Source organism: Pseudophryne corroboree (assembly GCF_028390025.1).
Source record: "Pseudophryne corroboree isolate aPseCor3 chromosome 3 unlocalized genomic scaffold, aPseCor3.hap2 SUPER_3_unloc_3, whole genome shotgun sequence".
NCBI classification, from domain to species: Eukaryota; Metazoa; Chordata; class Amphibia; order Anura; family Myobatrachidae; genus Pseudophryne; species Pseudophryne corroboree.
The window spans coordinates 2,504,322-2,531,357 of NW_026967519.1; the positions used below are offsets into that span (position 1 = coordinate 2,504,322).

Here is a 27,036-nt window from a genome sequence, read left to right on the forward strand (position 1 = left end):
CGCTATGCCGCCGCCCACTGGGGAGTGTATTTTAGCTTAGCAGAAGTACGAACGCTTGTGCAGCCGAGCTCTGCAAAAACAGTTTGTGCAGTTTCAAAGTAGCTCTGAACCTACTCAGCACTTGCAATCACTTCAGCCTATTCGTGTCCGGATTTGACGTTATACACCCGCCCAGCCACGTCTGCGTTTTTTTAGACACGCCTGCGTTTTTGCAAACACTCCTTGAAAACGGTCAGTTGACACCCAGAAACGCCCCCTTCCTGTCAATCTACTTGCGACCGTCAGTGCGACTGAACTCTTTGCTAGAACCTGTGCACAACCACAATGGGCATTGGGGGTAATTCCAAGTTGATCGCAGCAGGAAATTTTTTAGCAGTTGGGCAAAACCATGTGCACTGCAGGTGTGGCAGATATAACATTTGCAGAGAGAGTTAGATTTGTGTGGGTTATTTTATTTCTGTGCAGGGCAATACTGGCTGCTTTATTTTTACACTGCAAATTAGATTGCAGATTGAACACACCCCACCCAAATCTAACTCTCTCTGCACATGTTAAATCTGCCTCCCTTGCAGTGCACATGGTTTTGCCCAGTTGGTAACAGAATTCCTGCTGCGAACAACTTGGAATTACCCCCATTGTACCCATACGACGCGCGTGTGCATTGCGGTGCATATGCATGCGCAGAAATGCAGATTTTTAGCCTGATCGGAGCGCTGCGAAGAACGGCAGCTAGCGATCAACTCGGAATGACCCCCTATATTCTGTACCTTGGGGGGCTACGTGCATCAGGGTCTCATATACCATATAGTGTTCCACAGGATATACTGTTTTGTATTTTTCTCTGTATGTTTCAGTCACCTCATACCACTTAAATCAGAGGTTCTCAAACTCGGCCCTCGGGGGCCCACACAGTGCATGTTTTGCAGGTCTCCTCACAGAATCGCAAGTGAAATAATTAGCTCCACCTGTGGACCTTTTAAAATGTGTCAGTGAGTAATTAATACACCTGTGCACCTGCTGGGTTACCTGCAAAACATGCACTGTGTGGGGTCCTGAGGACCGAGTTTGAGAACCTCTGACTTAAATCCTCTGTTTGTGCTCTGCATTTGAAGTCACATAACATAGGGGTTTTTTGTCAGATATTGTGCTTGTCTGGCTATATTGTACTGTCACACCCTAAGGCTACATTCTCAATAATGTCTGCTGCACAGGGCGGGAACTCCGCAGATGCTCTTGCTCCAGGCAGTGCTGACGCCATGGTGTTAACTGAGGAAAATATTTCAGCTGAGGGTTCAGGTACTGGGTGTTCTGTATCCCCCAGTCAGCCTGCAGCACCGGTGGTACACCAAGACCCACCTTGGGCTGCTTTTTCAAATATGCTGTCTACGCTTGTAACACAACTTGTGGGACCTCCTGTGCCATTACAGCCACATATTGTCCCTATAGTTAATCCACAATGGGCAGATACTCTGTCAACTCAATTACAGCAATTCAATCAGTCCTTGGTTAAACAAAAGCCCGACCCTCGCCCTACTGGGACCAAAGGTTCATCTAAGTGGGCCGGTCAGCCTGCTTCCAAATCAGACAAGCCTGCTGCATGTTGGGGACACCAGGGTGGGAGGCCGACTTCTACAGTTTGCCCAGGTATGGTTAAAGACCACTTCAGACGCCTGGGTGCGGGAAGTCGTCTCTCACGGATACGCCATCTCTTTCAAGAAACATCCCCCTCGCCAGTTTTGCTTGACGGTTATCCCTTCGGATCCGTTAAAAGAAAAAACTGTCCATTTTGTTGTACAATCCCTCCTGGACCCAGGACTGATTGTATCGGTGCCTCTGTCTCAAAGAGGCAGGGGGTACTATGCAATGCTGTTCCCAGTTCCGAAGCCAAATGGATCCTCCCGGCCCATTCTCAACTTCAAATCTTTGAACAAATTTGTGAAAGTGTCCAAATTCCATATGGAAACTCTTCGCTCTATTGTTCTGGCTTTGGAGCCCAAGGATTATATGGTATCCCTGGACATACAGGATGCTTACCTACACATACCTATTGCCATGTCGCATCAACAGTATCTGCGGTTTGCTATTGGCAACCTCCACTATCAATTCCAAGCCTTGCCCTTTGGACTGACTACAGCTTCTCGGATCTTCACCAAGGTCATGGCAGTCATGACGGCTATTCTCCGTCGTCAATGTATCAGGATCCTGCCGTATCTGGACGACTTGCTGATCCTGGCAAACTCCCCAGAGGTTCTTATCCGTCATCTGGAACCGACGGTCCAATTCCTGCAAGCCCACGGGTGGCTCATCAATTGGAAGAAATCCTCACTGATCCCTGCTCAGAGCATGGCGCACCTGGGGGCATTACTGGACACACACAACCAACGTTTGTTCTTGTCTCCAGAGAAGGTCCTGAAGCTTCAGGACAAGATAAGATACTTCCTTTCTCGCCTAAGAGTGTCGATATACTTGGTGATGCAAGTACTAGGCCTCATGGTGTCGGCTTTCAACATGGTAGAGTACGCTCAATTTCATTCCCACCCTCTGTAGAAGTTAATCCTTTCCAGGTGGGACGGCCTGCCTCACTGGATCAGATCTCACATGATCTCCTTGACTCAGGAGGTTCATCTGTCACTGACCTGGTGGCTGCAGGACAAACAATTGAGCAGGGGTCGTCCCTTCTAGATCTCCAACTGGGTCCTCCTAACAACGGATGCCAGTCTGGTGGTTGGGGCGCGGTGTTAGAGCAACAATCTCTACAGGGTCGGCGGACCAGGGAGGAATTTCTCCCAATAAATATTCTGGAATTGCGGGCCGTGTTCAATGCTCTGAAACTTGCCCTGCCTCTGGTACAGAACAGGCCTGTTCAACTACAGTCGGACAACACCACCACGGTGGTGTACATAAATCATCAAGGCAGCACTCGATGGCATGGCAATGATGGAAGTGTCAAAAATTCTTCAATGGGCGGAACGCCATCTGCCTGCTTTATTGGCAGTGTTCATTCCGGGGGTCCTCAACTGGGAAGCGGACTTCCTCAGTCGTCAGGACGTACATGCCGGCGAGTGGAGTCTTTATCCGGAAGTCTTTCAACTCCTACTGGACAAGTGGGGCCTAAGAAATGTAGACCTGATGGCGTCTCGACACAATCACAAGGTTCCGGTCTTCGGAGCAAGGACAAGGGATCCTTAAGCAGCATTCGTGGATGCACTGGCAATCCCATGGAACTTTCGGCTGCCAAACGTGTCCCCCCTCTCCAGTGTCACTCCTGCCCAGGGTGATTCAGAAGTTCAATCAAGAAGAAGGAATACTACTTCTAATCGCTCCAGCGTGGCCAAGACGGCATTGATTCTCAGACCTGCAGGGTCTCTCGATAGAGCGTCCTCTTCTACTTCCTCAACGCCAAGACCTTCTCGTTCAAGGCCCTTGTTTCTACCAGGATCTGGCTTGACTGGCTTTGACGGCGTGGCTCTTGAAGCTTCACTCCTGAGGGCCAAGGGATTCTCTGAGGCGGTCATTCAAACTATGTTGAAAGCCCGTAAACCTGCTTCGGCTTCGATTTATTATAGGGTCTGGAATTCTTACTTCACCTGGTGTGCTGCTAAGAATTATGATGCATACAAGTTCAGCACTGCCAAACTTTTGGCTTTTCTGCAACAAGGCCTGGACTTGGGCCTTCGTCTGGCCTCCCTCAAGGTTCATATATCTGCCTTGTCGGTATGGTTTCAGAGGAAAATTGCATCTCTGCCTGATGTTCATACTTTAACTCAGGGTGTTTTACGGATTCAGCCTCCCTATGTCTCTCCTGTGGCTCCATGGGATCTGTCTTTTGTTCTGAATGCCCTACAAGAGTCTCCATTTGAACCTCTTGAGTCTGTGGATCTTAAATGGTTTACGATTAAGGTCATGTTTCTGCTGGCTATTGCCTCTGCTAGGAGGGTGTCAGACTTAGGCGCTTTGTCCTGTCGTCCACCCTTTCTGATTTTTGACCGTGCAGTTCTTCGAACTCGCCCTGGTTATCTACCTAAAGTGGTGTCATTGTTCCACCTTAACCAAGAGATTGTGAGGCCGGCCTTTATCTCTCCTGATTTGTCCTCCAAAGAGCGGTCTTTGGATGTAGTACAGGCTCTCCGTATATATGTGGAGAGGACTGCCTCCATCAGGAGGTCAGATTCTCTTTTTGTCCTTTTTGGTTTTCACAAACGTGGCTGGCCTGCGAAGAAGCAAACTTTGACCAGATGGATTAGAATAGTGATTGTACATGCTTATGCACAGGCCGGCTCCTGCTGCTATTAAGGCCCATTCTACTCTGTCTGTTGGACCTTCTTGGGCGGCCCGCCGTGGTGCATCCGCAGAACAATTGTGCAAGGCGGCTACATGGTCCTCAGTGAACACGTTCATCAGGTTCTATGCCTTTGATACTTCCGCCTCCCAGGATGCTTCCTTTGAATGCCGGGTTCTTGTGCCCGCTACAGTGCGTCCCCCCCCATGAGGAACTGCTTTAGGACATCCCCGATGTTATTCCCTGTGGAATACCAGTGTATCCAGCTGCAGAAAAAGAGATTTATGGTAAGAATTTACCATTGTTAAATCTCTTTCTGCAAGGTACACTGGGTTCCACAGGGCGCCCACCCTGACGCACTTAGAGTCTTTGGGTTTGTATGCCATTAGCCGCTAGTACCTTCTCCTGTTGTGAGAATGTGGTTCTCTGTGGCTAACGACTATCGTCTCTCTTACCTGCTACTGCATTGGACTGGTTAACAAAACTGAGCTCACAGTGCCTGGAGGCGGGGATATAGAGGAGGCGGTGCAGTGCATCCTGGGAACAGTCAAAGCTTTAGCCTGTTGGTGCCTCGGATCAAGATCCAACTCTACACCCCGATGTTATTCCCTGTGGAAACCAGTGTACCTCGCAGAAAGAGATTTAACAATGGTAGGTCTTACTATAAATCTCCTTATCTCTACTTTTTTCAACTTTTATTTATTAGTTTCTATTTAAATGAAAAAGTTAGCCTTTTTTTTTTTAAAAGCACAAAATATTATTATTTGGAACAGTGATAGACATCAAACAGTTATCCAATATTTTTGATTATCTTTTGGTGGTACAGGCTGACTTACTGCCCCCCCCCCCCCCCCCCCCGGATTGTTAACATTGTTTTTTTGTGGGAAAAATGAACGTGACCAATTGTTTTTTTTTATTGGATTGTACTCGGGCTACTCATTTTTTAGTGATATACAAAAGGAATCAACAGACATATCTTAAAATTTTGATTTGAGAGATGCATCTGAAGAAGCTTCACAATGTCCATGTGTATTCATTGTGGTATCACTCAACGTAATGTGGACAGTTATCACACCGATACTCTTCGTTAGTTGCATAATGTCAGGTTCGGTTTTACTTGTGTCCCCGGAGGGGGCGCTAGTGGGTCAGTGGAGGTAGGATGGAAGAAGTGAGGAGGCTGGATTGGGTTTCCGCGCATCAGCGCAATGGTGTTTTATTAACATAAAAGTTCACACAATAAGGCAGCACAATAACGTGCAGGAATAAACAATAAAAAGTATGCAATGGAAATGGTGCAGCTTGGAAGCTGAGAGTGTATGGAGGAAATGGTAATGATGGATAAGTTCACTGGTGTGAGAACCAGAATGGTTTAAAACGTGGAGCCAGCAGAGATGGTAATAAATGTGTAGCAAACCTGGTAGCAGATGCAGGAGACTCAGGTGGAAGTCCACAGTGTAGTTCGTTACACACAGGCAGCTAGCAAGCGGCTTCACAGGTGAGGTGATGGAATGCACCTGGAGAGAGTCTCTACTGCTGAGGCTGAAGCACACAGTGGTTGTAGATAGGTGTGGAGCCAAATACAAATGCAGGAATTGCTGATGCTTGTAGTTCCACGGAAATGCAGGAAGGTAACCAGGAACACGGAGGAACAGGTAGGTAACCAGGAACACGGAGGAATCCAGGCACATGGGTCGCAGGAGTGACACAAAGTTCAGGACAACCACAGGCTCACCCTGCAGCTCCTGATATACCCCCTGGTGTGCAGACATTGGTTGGAGTGGGAAAAGGAGGTGCGGCCAAGCTCCGGATTGGCCGTCGTACTCTGACCGATGGAGACTGTCATGGCGGCGCCCATGCCGCGGCCCGGCGGGAACGCGGCGTGCTCACACGCCCGCTGTTACAGGAGCGTTCCTAGGCCCAGGATGACGTCTGGCGGCAGAGGAGCGGACGACAGCAGAACGTAGGGACCCCGGACGGAGTCCGCACCGACGGACAGATGTGGCTGTGGTGAGTCGATTCCTGACAGTACCCCCTCCTTTATGGGTGGGCACTGAACACCCACGTGGCTTGGAAGGATGAGTTCTGTGGAAGACACGGACCAACCTTGGAGCATGGACATCTGAGGAATTCACCCAACTTCTCTCCTCAGGACCATAACCGGACCAGTCGATAAGGTATTGTAGACGACCGTACCGGCAACGGGAATCCAGAATCTTCTCTATCTCGAACTCCACGCCCCGCTGAGTTCGCACTTTGGGACCGACTGGAAGAGCTCTTTGGAAGCGATTCAGGACTAACGGTCTGAGGAGAGAGACATGAAAGGCATTAGGTATTCGTAGAGAAGGTGGTAACTTGAGCTTGTAGGCCACAGGACTGATGACTCTTTCGATGGAAAAGGGACCGATGAAACGTGGTGCAAATTTCATCGACGGGACTCTAAGACGGAGGTTCCGGGTGGAAAGCCAAACCTTGTCACCAGGTTTCAGGCTAGGAACTGCACGTCTTTTGCGGTCAGCAAAGAACTTATACCGGCTAGAAGCCTTCTTGAGAGAAGCATGAATCTTCCTCCAGGTTGAAGAGAACTGACTCAAGACAGCAGTGGCAGCAGGAACATCAATGTGAGGAAGTTCTTGAAAATCTGGAACACGGGGATGTTGTCCATATACAGCAAAGAACGGAGTTGTTTCTGTAGCAGTATGGTAGCGGAAATTGTGGGCAAATTTAGCCCATGGGAGCAGGTCCAACCAGTCATCTTGAGAAGACGAAACATAAAGTCTTAAAAAGGTTTTTAACTCTTGGTTTACCCTCTCCGTCTGCCCATTCGTCTGAGGGTGGTAGGCTGACGAAAACTTGAGGTTGACTTGCATGGCAGAACAAAGGGCTCTCCAAAATCTTGCCACAAACTGAACTCCACGGTCAGATATAATTTCAGTGGGTAGTCCATGTAAGCGGAAAATCTCCCGTAGGAAGATTTGGGCAAGCTTTGGTGCGGAAGGAAGACCCTGGAGTGGTACAAAATGGGCCATTTTGGTAAACCTGTCAACCACAACCCAGATGGTATTGAATCCTTGAGAAGAGGGAAGGTCAGAGATGAAATCCATGGACAAGTGTGACCAGGGACGGCTGGGAACAGATAATGGTTGTAACTGACTTGCTGGAGATTGTCGAGGAGTCTTGTGCTGCGCACACTTCGGGCAGGATGCCACGAAATCTTTGATGTCAACTTTCATCTTCGGCCACCAGTATGTCTCAGAGAGGAACTTGAAAGTTTTCAGGACACCAGGATGCCCAGTGAATTTGGACTGATGAGCCCAAGACAGCAACTTGGAACGGAGTTCTGGGGAAACAAAAGTCTTACCAGGAGGTGGAGCAGGAGAAACTTGAGACGAAGCAAATACCACTGGACTCAGGATGGAATGCGGAACCGAGTCGGACGTCTCCTCTTCGGACTCCATAGATCGGGATAAAGCGTCTGCCTTGATATTCTGAGAACCTGGGCGGAAATGAAGCTTAAAGTTAAAACGAGAGAAGAACATAGCCCACCGGGACTGGCGAGGATTGAGGCACTGGGCTGCCTTCAAATAAAGCAGATTTTTATGATCCGTATAGATGTTGAACGGAAATTTGGCCCCTTCCAGGAGATACCTCCATTCCTCAAGGGCCAGCTTGATCGCTAGTAGTTCTTGATCTCCAATGGAATAGTTAGCTTCTGCAGGGAGGAATTTACGAGAATAAAATTCACAAGGGTGAATCTTCCCATCAGTTCCCTTCTGGGAGAGAACAGCTCCAGCTCCTACTGTGGAGGCATCCACCTCCAACTCGAATGGCTTGTTTACATCCGGTTGAGACAGAACTGGAGCAGACATAAAGGCCAGCTTGATCTTTTGAAATGCCGCTAAAGCTTCTTCTGACCAGTTGGAATGATCTGCCCCTTTCCGAGTTAAGTTGGTAATAGGAGCGATGAGAGTTGAAAATCCTCGGATAAACTTCCTATAATAATTGGCGAATCCCAGGAATCGCTGAATAGACTTGAGACTACTTGGAATGGACCAATTGGCAATGGCTTCCAACTGTCGGGTCCATCTGGAGATCCGATCCGGAAATTATATACCCCAGGAAGGGTATGGAGGGAACTTCGAAGGTACACTTGGATAATTTGCCGTAGAGACGGTTCTCACGAAGACGTCGGAGGACCTCACGGACTTGCAGACGATGAGAAGAGAGATCTTGGGAGAAGATGAGGATATCATCCAGGTAAACTACGAGATATTTGTACAGAACGTCACAGAAGATTTCGTTAACAAAGTGCTGGAACACTGCTGGGGCATTGCTCAACCCGAATGGCATTACCAGGTACTCGTAATGACCATCTCGAGTATTAAAAGCTGTCTTCCATTCGTCACCACTATGGATTCTGATGAGGTTGTAGGCACCGCGGAGATCTAACTTGGTGAAGATGCGGGCTCCCTTAACTCTATCAAACAATTCAGTGATGAGTGGTAATGGATAACTGTTTTTGATGGTAATGTCATTGAGACCCCGGTAGTCAATGCATGGACGTAATCCTCCATCCTTTTTTTTAACAAAGAAGAAGCCCGCACCAGCGGGTGAAGATGAGGGACGGATAAATCCTTTCTGTAAGTTCTCCCTGATGTAGTCGCTCATCGCCTCAGTTTCAGGAACGGATAACGGATAGGTACGCCCCCTTGTTGGTTTCTTGCCGGGAATGAGGTCAATAGGGCAATCCCACGCTCTATGGGGCGGCAGAACATCAGCGGCCTTTTCACTGAAGACGTCAGAGAAATCTTGGTAAGCCGCAGGAAGATTTGACTGGGTTTTGACTTCAGAAGACTTGATAGCCCAAGTTTGTCCTAAGCAGGACTGGCGACAATGCGAACCCCAGGAAGTGAGTTGTAACGTAGACCAATCAATCTGCGGATTATGTAGTTGGAGCCAGGGCATTCCCAACACGATCTCCTGGGTTGCCTGAGGAATAACTAAAAACTTTATTAATTCAGAATGCAGGAACCCGACTCCCAGAACCACTGGTCTGGTTTGGTGAGAGATATTCCCCTTGGAGATTCGGCTACCATCTACTGCAGTGATGTAGACTGGATATGAGAGTTCGCAGATAGGCAAACGAAACTTATCTACCGCAGCTTGAGTGATGAAGTTTCCTGCGGCTCCACAGTCCACTAACGCAGATGCAGACTGAAGACCATCTGTAATCTCTAAAGTCACAGGAAGAATGAGGTCTTGGTTTAAAGGAGCTTATCTAGAAGATAACAACTTGACTCCTCCTTTACAAGTCAGGATCTGGCGTTTCCCGAACGCACTGTACAAGAATTGATCTGGTGACCTGCAGCCGCCCAATAAAGACACAATCTCTCACGGAGTCTTCTTGACCGCTCCTCAGGAGTTAGACGGGACCTATTGATTTGCATAGGCTCATCAGAAGGTGGAGACTGAAATTGTACTGAAGGTACCATTCTTGACTTGCGCGGCTCACTACGAGCACGCTCACTGTTGCGTTCGCGGATGCGAGAGTCCAACTTGATGCATAGAGAAATCAGTTCAGGCAATTGCTCAGTGACATCGTGGGTTGCCAGTTCATCCTTGATCCGATCTGAAAGTCCATGCCAGAAGGCTGCTACCAGGGCTTGATTATTCCACTGAATCTCTGCGGCTAACGTCTGGAACTGGATGACATATTGTCCCATACTCCGGGTACCTTGACGAAGCTGAATAAGGTCTGCAGAGGCTGATGTTGCACGACCTGGCTCGTCAAAGATACGTCTGAAGGTTGACACAAATTCAGCGTAGTTGTTCATCAGAGGGTCAGCACGTTCCCACAGAGGAGACACCCAACTCAAGGCAGAACCAGAGAGCAGTGAGATAATGTAGGCAACCTTGGATCTTGACGTGGGGAAATTGTGTGATAATAATTCAAACTGGATTTCACATTGGTTAAGGAACCCGCGACATAACTTCGGACTGCCATCATATTTGCTAGGCACGGGCAGGTGCAAGCGTGACACTGGAGCTGATGCAGCCGGCATAGAAGAACTCACAGAACTTGCAGGTGCTGGGGTAACTGGAACTGGAGTAGCAAGTACACTAGGCAGGGTTTGCTGTAGTGTATCAATCCGGGAGGACATCCCTTGCAGAAACTGGAACATCTGCTGCTGCACAGCCTCTTGACCATCCAAGCGGGAGACCAGATTTTGTAAGGGCCCTGACCCCACACTCTGACCACCGTCCGAGTCCATCTGTCCTGAACTTACTGTCAGGTTCGGTTTTACTTGTGTCCCCGGAGGGGGCGCTAGTGGGTCAGTGGAGGTAGGATGGAAGAAGTGAGGAGGCTGGATTGGGTTTCTGCGCATCAGCGCAATGGTGTTTTATTAACATAAAAGTTCACACAATAAGGCAGCAGAATAACGTGCAGGAATAAACAATAAAAAGTATGCAATGGAAATGGTGCAGCTTGGAAGCTGAGAGTGTATGGAGGAAATGGTAATGATGGATAAGTTCACTGGTGTGAGAACCAGAATGGTTTAAAACGTGGAGCCAGCAGAGATGGTAATAAATGTGTAGCAAACCTGGTAGCAGATGCAGGAGACTCAGGTGGAAGTCCACAGTGTAGTTCGTTACACACAGGCAGCTAGCAAGCTGCTTCACAGGTGAGGTGATGGAATGCACCTGGAGAGAGTCTCTACTGCTGAGGCTGAAGCACACAGTGGGTGTAGATAGGTGTGGAGCCAAATACAAATGCAGGAATTGCTGATGCTTGTAGTTCCACGGAAATGCAGGAAGGTAACCAGGAACACGGAGGAACAGGTAGGTAACCAGGAACACGGAGGAATCCAGGCACATGGGTCGCAGGAGTGACACAAAGTTCAGGACAACCACAGGCTCACCCTGCAGCTCCTGATATACCCCCTGGTGTGCAGACATTGGTTGGAGTGGGAAAAGGAGGTGCGGCCAAGCTCCGGATTGGCCGTCGTACTCTGACCGATGGAGACTGTCATGGCGGCGCCCATGCCGCGGCCCGGCGGGAACGTGGCGTGCTCACACGCCCGCTGTTACAGGAGCGTTCCTAGGCCCAGGATGACGTCTGGCGGCAGAGGAGCGGACGACAGCAGAACGTAGGGACCCCGGACGGAGTCCGCACCGACGGACAGATGTGGGTGTGGTGAGTCGATTCCTGACACATAAGCAACATATGGTGACCATCCGAGCTGCAGGTACACGTCCCTGATGGGTCTCAGCTGTTCAGAAAGGGAACTTACTTCAGCGAACCTCTTCCAATCTCATATAATTAAATGGGATGACGTAGATTGCCAGACATCATGCACGCCAATGTCAAAGATGGCATTGGAAAATAAAGGTGACTGGTTCTACTCACCTTTTTTGACATTTATTTAAAATTCCCGATGTCCGTCGGTTATTATTACCAAAAATAGATCCAAGAAGGTGATATTGGAAAAGGATGTACTGCTACTGCATAAATAGTGCATAAAAAGCTACGCGTTTCACGGAACATCCACTTCCTCAGCCTGATGAACGCAGTTCACATAGCTACTATGTCTTTATAGAGCGTAGATTGTGATATCAAGAAAATTAATGCCAGTACTACTTATATAAAATGTTAGCCTGATATTATGGCCATCTTGATTAAAAAAATGATCAAAAATCCTCTAGGGTTTCCCCACTTCCTTTTCAAGTGAAAAGAATATCATCAATGTATCTTTTCCGGTAAACCAGGTTGGCCCAGAATGGGTTGTTTTGGCCAAATGGTGTTGTTCTCCCAATCCCCCGTAAAAATATTTACTTGCCATTTTTTGTCGGTCATGTCACCGCCGGCATCCCAACAGCCGGGATTCCATACCCAACCCATTACTGTTAGCACCCCAGGTGTCTCCTTCATTTTCCCTTTACCTTCAAGGATTAAGTGTTCACTTGGTGCCTAAGTTTATCCCACACCTTGACAACTGCCATTGTAACAAGATAATTCATGTTATTCACATCACCTGTCCGTGGTTCTTAATGTTATTGTTCTGGGCGGAGGGTGTATATATCTGCGAAGTTGTGGGTCGCATTTATAGGATGACGCTGCTATAAAAGTCACGCTCGGTACTATCAACTGGTAGGTTATACCTTTTCTACTCCAAATAAAGACCAATCCTTAAACCAGATGAACACTTATAACACAATGTGACAGATGATAAAATATGACCAGCATAACACATGAATAGAAATATATACAGACAAAAAATTGCCCAATGGTGACATAAACCTAGGTGGCATTAGTGAGCCACCTGTTCAGTGCAAAGTATGTGTGAGGACAGCTATGGGCAGCCCAGGTAGGGCATAAGCAGCCCAGTATAAAGGCCAGAGAGAGGACCAGATAGATAGACAGATTTATCCCGATAGAGAGTGCATCAGGATCAGTAATTTGTATTGCACTACCTAAGTGATAAATCATTACCTGTGCCACTTACTCTGCCAAATTGCCCAGGTGATACAACTCTCAGGGATTGCGAAGGCTGAAGTGGGTCTCCAGCCCCTGACGTAGTGTAAAAATATCTGAACATGCGCTGCTAACAAACTTGTCGGTGATTGGAGTCATGTCCCCTAATACTTACAGTGAGCTCTCGCACAGCAGTCAGTGCTAGGTGATTGTTCAGTGAAACTGCTCTTCTGACCCCTGGCTTTCATATTGACTACTATTCATACTGGAACACTATGTACCGACCTGGCCTGTTTAAAGACCCTGCTTTGCAATATCCTTGTCCGCTTGCTAGCAAATGCTATGTACCAAACACTGGACTATACTGCTCCAGCCGAAGGACCAGCAAGGTAGATGAAGGTTGACATCCAGTGGCAGGGCACAGAGTAGTATCCTCTACACTCAATCTTTCTGCTGCCCTGCTAGCCGACAGTTTTGCCTTGTAAATGATCAACGCTTTAAAAATACGTCCATTATCGGACAAAATCCCTGACCTCCAGCTTCTCGCACCTAATTATGTTTACCCCATGGTTAAAAGGGACTTAGATGGCAGGGAGACACAATGAGAAGGGACAACCAGCTTCTGTCCATGGTCATGTGACATCAAGTACTGTATCACTGAGCTAAGAATTCTGGGAATTGTAGTTTTCTATCTCCTGACCACTGTATGAGGAAGAGTGCCATCTGTGCTGTCATACCTCCACCTACAGGAGATGTGTAAAAACTGGAAATCACAATATAAAGCTGTTTTGGATGACTTTAGATTATTGGCTAAGAATGTATACCTTCAGGGTTACTCTGACATGTTGCCCTTGGATATGAAACAAGTCTGCTTTTCTCTCTGGCAGATACGGATATACATAGAACTGATTTGTATCCTATCCCAGGGCAAAACACATGCAAACAATAAAGAAATATTCTAACACTGCAGACCCTCGTGGCTGATTTTAGGAAACACTGCTAGGTGATGACGGATTGCACTATTTGAAGATTTGGGGGTTCTGCAATGTTTTAACTATATAACCTCAAATTCTGAACTGTTTATGGCGTTATAACTAATGACACAATGTGATATGTACTTCAAAGGAGACCACAAATCAAAACACATAACGGAAAAAAAATAAAAACATTTATATTTACATGAAATGTGTGTAGGTAGTCCTGTTTCCAAAGAACTACAAATACATGACCAGTAAAACAATATTACAATTTTCAATTATTTTGTTTTTTAACAGAAAGAAAAACATACTATTAACAATAGTAAATTCAGTGATAGAGAGATACCAAGAAGTAGAGAGGAAGAGAGAGAGAGAGAGAGAGAGGAGGGGAAGGGGGAGAGAAAGAGGAGGAGGTAGAGAGACAGTGCTATAATCAATGAGGTTTGTTCATTGGACAAAATGCTTTAAAAGTAAAATATATATCATCGGCTTTTCGTCTGCTTAAAGTCCTAAACCAAATCAATGGGAAATGACTTTCAACCTTTGTGCCGCACCCAGTCTTACTAAATCAGATTTCTGTGTAAAACATTTCCCGCCCTCACAACCCAGAAACCGCCTCTAACCCGCGTGACTCCTCTGATGCTTAACAAGAGCTAGTTTGTATGAAAAACATTCCCCACACTCAGAGCACAGGTACGGCTTCTCACCCGTGTGGGTCCTCTGATGTGTAACAAGATGGGTTCTCTGTGTAAAACATTTCCCGCACTTCGAGCACGGAAATGGTTTCTCCCCTGTGTGAGTTCTCTGATGATTAACGAGAACTGTTTTATACGCAAATCGCTTGCCACAGGCCGGGCACGGAAACGGTCTCTGGCCAGTGTGAATCCACTGGTGTCTGACAAAATCAGACGTCCTCGTAAAGCATTTTCCGCACTCAGAGCAAATAATTGGTTTCCCAGCTGTGTGTACCCTCCAGTGTTTAATGAGGTCTGTTTTCTGTGTAAAACATTTCTCACACTCAGAACACGGGAAAGGTTCATCCCCCGTGTGAATTACCTGATGGGTAACAAAATCAGATTTCTTTGTAAAACATTTCCCGCACTCTGAACATGTAAACTGCTTCTTCTCTGAATGACTTATGGTATTTGTAATTAGCTTTGACATCTGCGTAAACGATTTCCCACGCTCAGAACATAATAAAGGTTTCCTACTTCTGGCAGTTCTCTGATGCAATGTACATTCTGTATTCTGACTAAAACATTTACCACATTCCAAACAGGGTAGTATTGCATCATCCCTCAGAGCTGTACAGTGTGCAACATCACCCAACTCATCAGGAGGACATTTCTCATGATTAGAGGGATCAGATGATGGTTCAGTTCTGAGAGGTTTATTGGGGATTTCCCCTGGAGAATCCTGTGTGATGTCATTATGTTCTTTTTCACAATCTGGAGATAGAAAGAGATGTTCCTCTGGGGTCGTCCTACTATATGGTCCAAATTCTTGATATGAAGAGAAAAAACAATTACTGAAAAGATCTCCGTATTCAATAGCAGTGGCATAAGAAATCTATAGAAAAGAGAGGTATAAGAAATCTATAGAAGAAGGAACATACTACAATAAAATGACAGGAATCAACATGCTGTGTCAAGAATTTGTGGATAAGGATCAAACTGAAGCGTCATATGTGAGGGGGAGAGCAGGAGTATAATAGGGGTTGATGGCTCCTGATGTATGAGATACACCAGAGAGTGTGGGAGGAGACTGGTCAGATCTCTGGGCTGGGAACACACAGTGACATGATGTGAGGGGGAGAGCAGGAGTATAATAGGGGCTGATGGCTCCTGATGTATGAGATACACCAGAGAGTGTGGGGAGGAGACTGGTCAGATCTCTGGGCTGGTAACACACAGTGACATGATGTGAGGGGGAGAGCAGGAGTATAATAGGAGATGATGGCTCCTGATGTATGAGATACACCAGAGAGTGTGGGGAGGAGACTGGTCAGATCTCTGGGCTGGTAACACAGTGACATGATGTGAGGGGGGAGAGCAGGAGTATAATAGGGGCTGATGGCTCCTGATGCATGAGATACACCAGAGAGTGTGAGGAGGAGACTGGTTAGGTCTCTGGGCAGGTAACACACAGTGACATGATGTGAGGGGGAGAGCAGGAGTATAATAGGGGCTGATGACTCCTGATGTATGAGATGCACCAGAGAGTGTGGGGAGGAGACTGGTCAGATCTCTGGGCTGGTAACACAGTGACATGATGTGAGAGGGAGAGCAGGAGTATAATAGGGGATGATGGCTCCTGATGTATGAGATACACCAGAGAGTGTGGGGAGGAGACTGGTCAGATCTCTGGGCTGTGTAACACAGTGACATGACGTGAGGGGGAGAGTAGGAGTATAATAGGGGCTGATGACTCCTGACTCTCCTACTGGGCAGATACATTGTCCTCATTAGTCTGTACTGATAGAGGAGGGTGTAGGATAATAGATTGCTGTAGTGACAGAACAAGGAGAATATGCGACTCTGTACTTAGTGATTATTACTCACCTGTGCCGATACCTGTGGGGATTTCCTCCTCATTACACAGCTGATCACCCACATACGTCTCTTCTTCTGTGTCATCTATTTTACTTTCATTCAGGTCTTCACCCTAAACAAAACAATTATGTCGTCACTGAGAGGGACTCCGCAGGTAAATGTCCCCTGCACTACTCTCAGCAAGTCTGCAGCAACCAAAGTACGCGCCTCAAAAGCGACCTATCAGAACATTGCGGCACATGTGTATTGTGTACAGTGATAGACTTATTTGTAGCTAAACATTAAAACACCCTCCACCGCACCCTATATATTAGCAAAATCAAAAAAAACCTAGGTAACAGACTTCTGTTATCACTGACTTACACCCGAGTTGAGTCAGGTACTGCAGCTAGTTAAAGTAATAAGTCAGCAATACATATAAGACTATTAAGATGAGATCCACAGTTTCTGTACACACACCATATAACGTAGAATATCTCTGATATTAGGTGAGACCCTAAATCCCACCTACCTGACCCTCCTGTAGGACACTGGGACTCTCCTCTGTAGAATCCTGTGGATAAAGAGGACGGGGACATCTCTCTGGGGTATTCCTGTTACTGGCCCCATCTGTAGGAGACACACAGTGACTGAGTACATTGTATATATGTGATTATCAGATGATGTGTATCTAGGTGGCCCCATAGCTGCTCTCTCCATTACACTACATGACAGTCTCCTCTTACCCAGTGATGTGAGGGGCTGGTGATTCTCCATCATCACGTCCTTGTACAGACCCCTGTGTTCCTCTATATACTCCCACTCCTCCATGGAGAAAGAGACAGTGACATCCTCACACCTTATAGGAACCTGACACACACAATGAGACAGTCATCACCCAGACACATCCCCTGGTGTTACTGTATAATGCCCCATTCCCAGCAGTCACCTCTCCAGTCATCACCCAGACACATCCCCCGGTGTTACTGTATAATGTCCCATTCCCAGCAGTCACCTCTCCAGTCATCACCCAGATACATCCCCTGGTGTTACTGTATAATGCCCCATTCCCAGCAGTCACCTCTCCAGTCATCACCCAGACACCTCCCCTGGTGTTACTGTATAATGCCCCATTCCCAGCAGTCACCTCTCCAGTCATCACCCAGACACATCCCCTGGTGTTACTGTATAATGTTCCATTCCCAGCAGTCACCTCTCCAGTTATCACCCAGACACATCCCCTGGTGTTACTGTATATTGTCCCATTCCCAGCAGTCACCTCTCCAGCCATCACCCAGACACATCCCCTGGTGTTACTGTATAATGTCCCATTCCCAGCAGTCACCTCTCCAGTCATCACCCAGACACATCTCCTGGTGTTACTGTATAATGCCCCATTCCCAGCAGTCACCTCTCCAGTCATCACCCAGACACATCTCCTGGTGTTACTGTATAATGTCCCATTCCCAGCAGTCACCTCTCCAGTCATCACCCAGATACATCCCCTGGTGTTACTGTATAACGTCCCATTCCCAGCAGTCACCTCTCCAGTCATCACCCAGACACATCCCCTGGTGTTACTGTATAATGTCCCATTCCCAGCAGTCACCTCTCCAGTCAGCAGCTGAATGATCTTGTTGGTGAGTTCCAGGATCTTCTGGTCATTGTGCCTCTCATGTATCAGTGAGTGAGGTAGAGGCACCGTGATGAGGCTCTGGGTCCTGCTCAGTCCTCCTGACACACTGTGACCGCAGCAGGATGTCTCACCCTCACCAGATATCTTCCTCACTACTGTGTAATCCTGTACATTAAAAGACAGTAAACAATACATAAACATCTAAAGCTACTTTCTAGTCCTCTGTGTATTGAATGAACAGACTAACTGATGTCATTGTCATTCTCCAAATTCCCTACAATCTCAAAAAAGATGTCTGTGTTATTCCTAGAGATACATGTGACACTCCCAGACCCCCTCACCTCCCCAGTCAGGTCCCTGTGTTAGTAATAGAGATAAGAGTGATGTCACTGTGACGCTCCCAGATCCCTTCACCTCCCCAGTCAGCAGGTAGATGATCTCCAGGGTGAGATTTAATATGCTCTCAGTGTGACTCCTGTATTTGTCCACCATACTCTTTGTGATTATGGGCGGGGTGTCTCCTGCAGACTGAAATATAGAAAATATGAGTTTATAGTTTGATAATCTATATAAGGGCTCATTATTGTTACTTTAGATTATTTATGTGACATGTTATACTGATATGTATTTAGGTAATTCTTAATCAACTCCAAGCTTGAAATCTTATTCACAACAGCAAAATTTGGCGTCTTTGTTAACCTATTAACTGATGAATTAATAGTAATAAATAATTATGTGAAGACTAACTACGATTTTCAATTTCCCGCACCGATTGCGGGTGTTTAAGTTTCGCTGGGGGGCTATCTAATTAGCCCCGATAAGCCGGCACGTGTCCCGGCTTATCGGGGATTTTGTTTCACCTGTCTCCGGCAGGCGAAGCAAAATCCCCAATAACAGCTCCGTTTTCATCCGAAAACGGAGCTATGTCACCTGAAAACACACAGGTTTCACTGAACCTGTGTGTCTACGGGTGTAACTGCAACTTTTACTGGCCAAGCTAATTAAATAGCCCGACCGCAGCACCCGAAGACGCATCAGGGATTTTTACTCCCGATGTCTCTTCGGGTAAAATTGAATATCCCTATAATTATTCTTTTACAATAGTGAATTTAAAATATCACTGTACACCCCATTGCCTCTCAGTTGATATCCTAATCATATTTAAATAACTAATGAAGAAAGCCGCAGATCAAAATATCGGGCCTACTGGCCACTGTGCTACTGGGGCACTTTATGTTTCATTGTTCAAACTACTAAAATAATCATGCAGGGAAACGGAAAAGTAATTATGTCTCTAGGAAGACACTGGAATAATATAACTATAGACAAATCTGCTCCAACTGAGGTGAAACAGAATATATCTGTTAGGAAGCTGAAATGTAGCATAAGTATTCTGCAGGTGGGAAATAGGAAAACTACGTAATTAGAATTTCAATAAACCTCCCCATAGGGGATGAAAACCGGATTTTAATTACCTACCGGTAAATCTTTTTTTCGTAGTCCGTAGAGGATGCTGGGGTCCTATATAGTACCATGGGGTATAGACGGGTCCTTTGGGAGCCCCTGGCACTTTAAGAGTTTAATAGTGTGGGCTGGCTCCTCCCTCTATGCCCCTCCTACCAGACTCAGTCTAGAAACTGTGCCCGAGGAGACGGACATACTTCGAGAGAAGGATAAAACACAGATAGTGGTGAGATTCACACCAGCTCACAAATAACAAAAGGAAAGCCAAGCTAACCAACTTGCAACAATTCAGCAATGGCTGAGCCAACAAACGTAACCAAGTAACCATGAAGGAAAACAAAGCACTGGGCAGGCGCCCAGAATCCTTTACGGACTACGAGAAAAGGATTTACCGGTAGGTAATTAAAATCCTGTTTTCTCTTACGTCCTAGAGGATGCTGGGTCCAATTTAGTACCATGGGGATGTACCAAAGCTCCTAGTACGGGAGGGAGAGTGCTGAGGGTCCTGCAGAACAGATTGGCCTCTGAGGACCTAAAGTTTGGTCAAAGTATCGAACTTGTAAAACTCAGCAAACGTGTTCGACCCTGACCAAGTAGCTGCTCGGCAAAGCTGTAAAGCCGAGACACCCTGGGCAGCCACCGAGGAAGAACCCACTTTATGGGTAGAATGGGCCTGAACAGATTTTGAACAAGCCAAACCCGCCGTTGAATAAGCATGCTGGATAGTAAGCCTACTCCAGCGAGAAATTGTCTGCTTAGAAGTAGGACACCCAATCTTGTTGGGATCATAAAGAACAAATAGTGCGTCCGACTTCCTGTGATGAGCTATCCTCTTCACATATATTTCCAGGGACTTTGAGGTAATCGATGTGTCAGTAGCTACTGGCACCACAATAGGTTGGTTGATATGAAAAGCCGACACAACCTTCGCAAGAAATTGCTGACGCGTTCTAAATTCAGCTCTATCTTCATGGAAAATCAAGTAGGGGCTCTTGTGTGATAATGCCCCCAATTCATACACACGTCTAGCAGATGCCAAAGCCAACAATGTGACTGCCTTCCAAGTAAGAAACTTTACGACCCCCTCCTGTAAAGGTTCGAACCAATCCGATTGCAGGAACTGCAGCACCACATTAAGATCCCAAGGTGCAGTAGGAGGCACAAAAAGTGGTTGGACGTGCAGAACTCCTTTCAAGAATGTCTAAACCTCAGGTAGGGCAGCCAATTGTTTCTGGAAGAAAGTGGACAAGGCCGAAATCTGGACCTTGATGGAGCCCAAGTGTAGGCCCACATACACACCTGCTTGCAGAAAGAGGAGAAAACGTCCCAGTTGAAACTCCACCGTAGGAAACTTCTTGGATTCACACCAAGACACATACTTTCTCCAAATCCGGTGGTAATGCTTAGATCAGTGATTTTCAACCTTTTTAAACTCGTGGCACACTAAACGAGATTTTAAAATTGCCACGGCACACAGTCAGTTTTTTCAACTAATATACTAAATATACTAATATTTCCCGCAGTAATAAAACAGACACATTGGCCCCCACTGTAATAAAAAATTAATTCACCTCCACAGTAATAAAATATAGTAATAGTAATTCCACCATACACTGTCACCCACAGTAATGTCACACATTGTGTAGCCCCCCCAGTAATTCCACCACACACTGTTCCCCAGCAATGTCACACATTGTGTGTGTTGTCCCCCAGTAGTCCCACCACACTGCCCCCCCAAGTAATGTCACACATTGTGTCCCCCCCCCCCCCCTTCCCCAGTAATTCCACAGCAATCAATTAAATAGATAAAATACATTGGCCCCAACCTCAGGTTTCTCGCTCAGCACGGAGCAGGAGACTGGGTAGGCACGGCGGGCAGGAGAGCTGACGGCCGGGGCAGGCGTGCAGGAGAGCTGGCGGCCGGGGCAGGCGTGCAGGAGAGCTGGCGGCCGGGGCAGGCGTGCAGGAGAGCTGGCGGCCAGGGCAGGCGTGCAGGAGAGCTGGCGCCGGGGCAGGTGTGCAGGAGAGCTGGCGGCCAGGGTAGGCGGGCAGGAGAGCTGGCGGCCAGGGTAGGCGGGCAGAAGAGCTGGCGTGCAGGAGAGCTGGCGGCCGGGGTAGGCGGGCAGGAGAGCTGGCGGGTAGGCGGGCAGGAGAGCTGGCGGGCAGGAGAGCAGACGGGTAGGCATGACGTGCGTGACCTATGAGTCACCCCACGTCACCATAGGTAATGGGCCGGGCCACGGAAGAGAGCAGTGTACTGCCTGAGCCCAATAGCAATAATAGGGGCAGCAGAGCAGCAGGCATCTCTGACGGGTGACAGGCACATTTGACAACCGCACGCGGCACACTAGTGTGCCGCGGCACAGCGGTTGAAAAACACTGGCTTAGATGTTACTCCCTGCCTAGCTTGGATCAGAATAGGAATTACCTTGTTCGGAATGCCCTTTCGAGCTAAGATCTGGCGTTCAACCTACATGCTGTCAAACGTAGCCGTGGTAAGTCTTGATAGGCGAACGGCCCCTGTAGAAGAAGGTCCTCGCGAAGAGGAAGAAGCCTCGGATCCTCCAGCAGCAATGCCAGAAGATCCGCGTACCAAGCTCTTCTTGGCCAGTCCGGAGCAATGAGGATCGCCGGAACTCTTGTTCTTTTTAGTAGTTTGAGAATCCTTGGGATGAGCGGAAGAGGAAGGAACACATATACTGACTGGAACACCCACAGAGTTATCAGGGCGTGCACCGCCACTGTTTGCGGATCTTGCGACCTGGAACAGTACCTCCAAAGCTTCTTGTTGAGGCGAGAGGCCATCAAGTCTATCTGAGGTACACCCCATCGGCTTGTGACCTCTGCGAATACCTCCTGGTGGAGCCCCATCCCCCTGGATGAAGATCGTGTCTGCTGAGGAAGTCTGCTTTCCAGTTGTCCACTCCCGGAATGAAGATTGCTGACAGCGCCAGTGCGTGCTTTTCTGCCCAGAGGAGGATTCTTGTTACCTCTGACATCGCAGCCCTACTCTTTGTTCCGCTCTGCCTGTTTATGTAGGACACCGCTGTGACGTTGTCCGACTGAACCTGAATGGCTCGATCTTGTAGAAGATCGTTGTATATGGCCGTTAGTTCCAGAATGTTTATTGGAAGGACAGATTCCTGACTTGACCAGGAACTCCCCCTCCTCCAGACCTGAGATAACCGCTCTCAGTGACTCCATCTTGAATTGGAAAACCATCCGGTTTCGGAACCACAAACAGGTTTGAGTAATAACCCATGGAATTTTGGTGAGTTGGAACTGGAACAATGACATTTGTTCGTACCAATTTTTGAATGGTTTCCTGTAGGATAGCCCTTTCTGTCTGCGAAACTGGTAAGCCTGATTTGAAGAATCTGTGAGGTGGGAGTTCCTGAAACTCCAGTCTGTACCCCTGAGCAACAATATCTGTCACCCAGGGGTCTAGGTATGATGACGCCCAGAAGTGACTGAAAGCCTTTAGTCTTGCTCCCACCTGCCCGATCTCCAGGCTGGGAAGTCCACCGTCATGCTGAAGATTTGGAGGAAGCAGAACCTGGTTTCTGTTCCTGGGAACCTGTTGGAGCAGATTTTCTGGATTTTCCCTGCCCACCTCTAAAGAAGTGTGTGTGTGTGTGTGTGTGTGTGTGTGTGTGTGTGTGTGTGTGGTGGGGGGGGGTTGGATTGCAGTGTAGGCGTAGCATAAGATATCCTAGCCGGTGTTGCTGTGGAGGGGAGAAAGGTAGACTTACTCACAGTCGCCGTGGAAATCCACGTATCCAGTGCTTCCCCAAATAGTGCCTGACCTGTGAAGAGCAGGTTCTCCACGCTTTTCTTGGATTCTGCATCCGCAGTCCATTGGCGTAGGCAGAGTCCCCTGCATGCTGAAACTGCCATGGAAGTAGCCCTTGCATTAAGTAGGCCAATGTCCTTCATGGCCTCCACCATGAAACCTGCAGAATCCTGTATGAGACGTAAAAACAAGTCAATGTCACTTCTATCCATAGTATCTAAGTCCTCTAGTAACATGCCTGACCACTTTACTATGGCTTTAGAAATCCATGCACAAGCAATAGTGAGCCGTAAGGCCACACCTGTAGCAGTGTATAGGGATTTGAGCGTAGTCTCAATCTTGCAGTCAGCTGGCTCCTTTAAGGCGGTTGAACCAGGGACAGGTAAAACCACCTTTTTAGACAACCTAGATACAGAAGCGTCTACAATAGGTGGGTTTTCCCACTTTTTCTGTCCTCTTCAGGGAAAGGGAAAGCAATGAGAAGTCTTTTAGGGATCTGGAATTATTTCTCTGGGTTTTCCCAGGATTTTTCAAACAAGGAGTTTAACTCCTTAGAAGTTGGGAAGGTAAGCGAGGATTTCTTATTTACTGTAAAACTAGATTCCGCTGCCTGCTCAGGTACCTTCTCAGTAATATGCAAAACATCCCTAATGGCTTCAATCATTAGTTGCACCCCTTTGGCAAGGGATGAATCATCCCCACCCCCTTCACCTGCATATCCCCATCACCGTCCCCTGTATCAGAGTCGGTATCAGTGTCAGCTTGCATTATCTGGGCAAGTGTACGCTTTTGTGGGTATGTAGGTGGGGTTTTAGACGAAGTTGTGGGAGCTGAATACTTCAAACCCTCTACAGATTTTCTCAAAAACTGCGTCTCTTTCTCAGTATGTGACATCATAGATGAAATCTAGGATATCATTCCCCTTAAAGAATCCACCCATGGGGGTTCGGATTCAGAAGGCTGAGATAGCACATTACAGTCCTGAGTACATGGAATAGACTCCTCAGGAGAAGATAAACACTCTGCAGCACAGGACACAGAGTCCTTAGACATGGTAATGTGGATATACACATTTACACACACACACGGGAAAATGTTAGACACTGTTTCCCCCAGAGTACCTTCAGAGAGTCACAGAGTATAAGGAACCAGCCACACAGCGCCCCTGTAGGCAGTTATTATGATAAAAGCCCGGCGCTGACTAACTAACCTTAATAGGGTAATTAGTACTAATATTACACTTTTCTATAACACCCTGGTACCGCAATGGTATAGCTGGAGTGATGTGGAGGGCAGCGCTCCCTGTCAGCGTCTCTTTCCTATGATCTGCAGGGAGAAAATGGCGCTGGTGAGTGCTGGATCTGCTCTGAGAGAAAGCCCCGCCCCTTGTAATGGTGCACGGCTTCCCGCACTAATTGTTTAAACTGGCCTGAGGTTTTTCATTGCTAACAACGGGATTAGCCCCCGTCAGCTGTATGACCAGTGTAGGGTATTCTGTGCTGGATCAGTACGCCTATCAAAGCGCCTACAGTGTCACTGTTGCTGAGCCGTCCCGGAGCGCAGCCCGTCAGAGCTGCGCTCCTACCCTTGTGCCGCCATACCCGCCGGCGACCCGCTAACCAAGACGCCGGCACTGTACTCACCACTCTTCTTACTTCTGGCTCAGATAGGGGGTGGCGGCCGTGCTGCGGGAGTGAGCGGTCGCCTCGTGGGCTTGCGATCAACACCCTCAGGAGCTCAGTGTCCTGTCACCGGAGTAGAGGACCATTAACTCTTCAGGAAGTTGGTTCCTCTAAGTCCCACGAAGCAGGGAGGCTGTTGCCAGCAGCCTTCCTGAAAATAACTCTAGAAAAAAATAAAACTAGAAAAACTCCTAAGAGCTACCCTAGCTGTGACCGGCTCCTCCGGGCACATTTTCTAAACTGAGTCTGGTTGGAGGGGCATAAAGGGAGGAGCCAGCCCACGGTACTTTAAACTCTTAAACTCTTTAAACTCTTAAAGTGCCAGTGGCTCCCAAAGGACCCGTCTATACCCCATGGTACTAAATTGGACCCCAGCATCTTCTAGGACGTAAGAGAAAAGGGGGTTGCAATAAGGACGTCATTACCGATGGGTAGCTTGTGTTGCGTGAACGATAATGCCCAAATGGATAAAAATTTGTATTGCACCTCCAGTGTGTAGAATGTAATAAACTACAAAAATTATTTACTTACGTATTTATTTAACAGTTTCTTATATTGCGCAGCAAATTCCATTGCACTTTACAACTGGACACAATGATAAGACAAAACTGGGTAATAACAAACAGACATAGAGGTAGGAAGGCCCTGCTCGCCCGGGGGTGGCGGCTAGGGTAACCATCGGGGTATGTCAGCTAGGGCTAACCAACCCCCCTAGTGCCTAGGTGCCCTCTCGTTTTGTCACTTCCAGGTCCTGAGCACGAAGGTAACATAGACACAACCCTAGTGCATAACCTTAACCCTCCTCTCGGGCCCTAACCCCAATACTTACCTAAGGTGCAGGGAAGGTCATGCTGTCTGTTTTTTGGAACTGTTGTGGTGAAATCCTAGCCAATGACCTTCTGAAGGATCAGACCATCACCAGCGCTTACGACTGCCCCCTTTCCGCGGAAACCGAGAGCTGCCGTGAAAGAAAAACGCTGCAGTATGATCAGCAAAGGCATCGGTCTCCTAGCTGACAATGCACCCGCACATTCCGCCCAAGCATCCGCTGTGGAAGCTGATGGGAGCGGCTTTAAAATGCAACCCCATCCGCCAGCTCTCGCACACAGCGGCTTCTTTCTCTTCCCTGAGATGAAGAAGCCAGTTCGGGGTAGGCGACTGGACAGCACAAGTGATGTCATTCTGGAAGTATTAATAACATAAACCCCCTGAGGTCTCAGCTCATTCTATACAAGTCACTGTATATTAACAATGGCATGGAAAACAATTATACATTAGAAAGCCAGTTACAATGATTGCCAATGGCACTGGTCACTCACCATTCATAAAACACAAGTCACTATATGTAGTTAGTGTATAGAGCCAGGCACAGATATATACATATATATAACAATACCTTTTATGTCACCAGCTGCTGCCAGTAGCAGCAATGTCTCCTTTGTTTCCTGTACACGTCACTTCCCGCTTTTGCGTTCCACCAGCATCCCCCAGTGCGGTTGGTTCTATATCGGAGTGGCTGAAGGGACCTTGTGACGTATTGAGGGGAGGAGCTACGCCACCAGGGGGAGGAGCTACGGGCGAACAGGGTACCCGAAAAGTACGCTCGCCACGCTTCGGGCACGGTGGCTCGCTTCGCTCACCACCTAATTACTAAAGGTAATAGTTGGTGGCGTGGATAGTAGAGGAACTATCCCGCTGGCCTAGCTCCTCCCCCTTGCGTCGTAATTCCTCCCCCTTACGGAAAAGGTCCCTTAGCCCACTTGATTCTAGCATCTACCATCCCTCAGTACCGCGGACAAGACCTGTGGGAGGAGCGGAAGCCCTGACCACGCCCCCTCAAACTGATCGCAGCAGCCAGGGCCACGCCTCCCGCACGCTGATTGGTCTGAGCTCTCTGCTCCTTCGTATAGGAGAGCGATCATTACTTGTAGAGTGCGTGTGACGTCACCAGAACTACGGCGGCTGCCACCGAACACTAGAGGGAAGAATACTGTTCACTTCTTACATAAACTCCTGTCCCCGATACAGGGGAGTAGCGGCCATTTTTCCTGTCGTCCAATTTATATATGGGAATGCATAAATATGACCCTCCAGTGGTCCACATCCATCTTTAACCAGTTTGACTGGGTAAATAAGAGGAGAGAACCTTGTATACAGCAAGAGCTCGCTGGCCAAGTGATATTTATTAATAATAGTGGCTCTGG

At 47.7% G+C, this 27,036-nt stretch overlaps 1 protein-coding gene across 2 annotated transcripts; it reads right to left on the minus strand.

Moving 5' to 3' along the window:
- Positions 1–13,895: 13,895 nt before the first annotated feature.
- Positions 13,896–26,663, minus strand: LOC134983975 (oocyte zinc finger protein XlCOF7.1-like). Of its 2 annotated transcripts, XM_063949624.1 has the most exons (7): positions 26,229–26,663; positions 18,308–18,421; positions 17,867–18,058; positions 17,004–17,127; positions 16,790–16,887; positions 16,288–16,390; positions 13,896–15,228 (listed from the first exon to the last, which is right to left on the minus strand). In XM_063949624.1, the coding sequence occupies exons 2-7, from the start codon at positions 18,383–18,385 to the stop codon at positions 14,345–14,347; spliced, it is 1,479 nt and encodes a 492-aa protein (XP_063805694.1). In that variant the 5' UTR covers positions 18,386–18,421; positions 26,229–26,663; the 3' UTR covers positions 13,896–14,344. The 2 variants fall into 2 exon arrangements, with proteins under 2 accessions (XP_063805694.1, XP_063805695.1); XM_063949625.1 differs by lacking the exon at positions 18,308–18,421 and having other exon boundaries at positions 26,152–26,233.
- Positions 26,664–27,036: the final 373 nt, after the last annotated feature.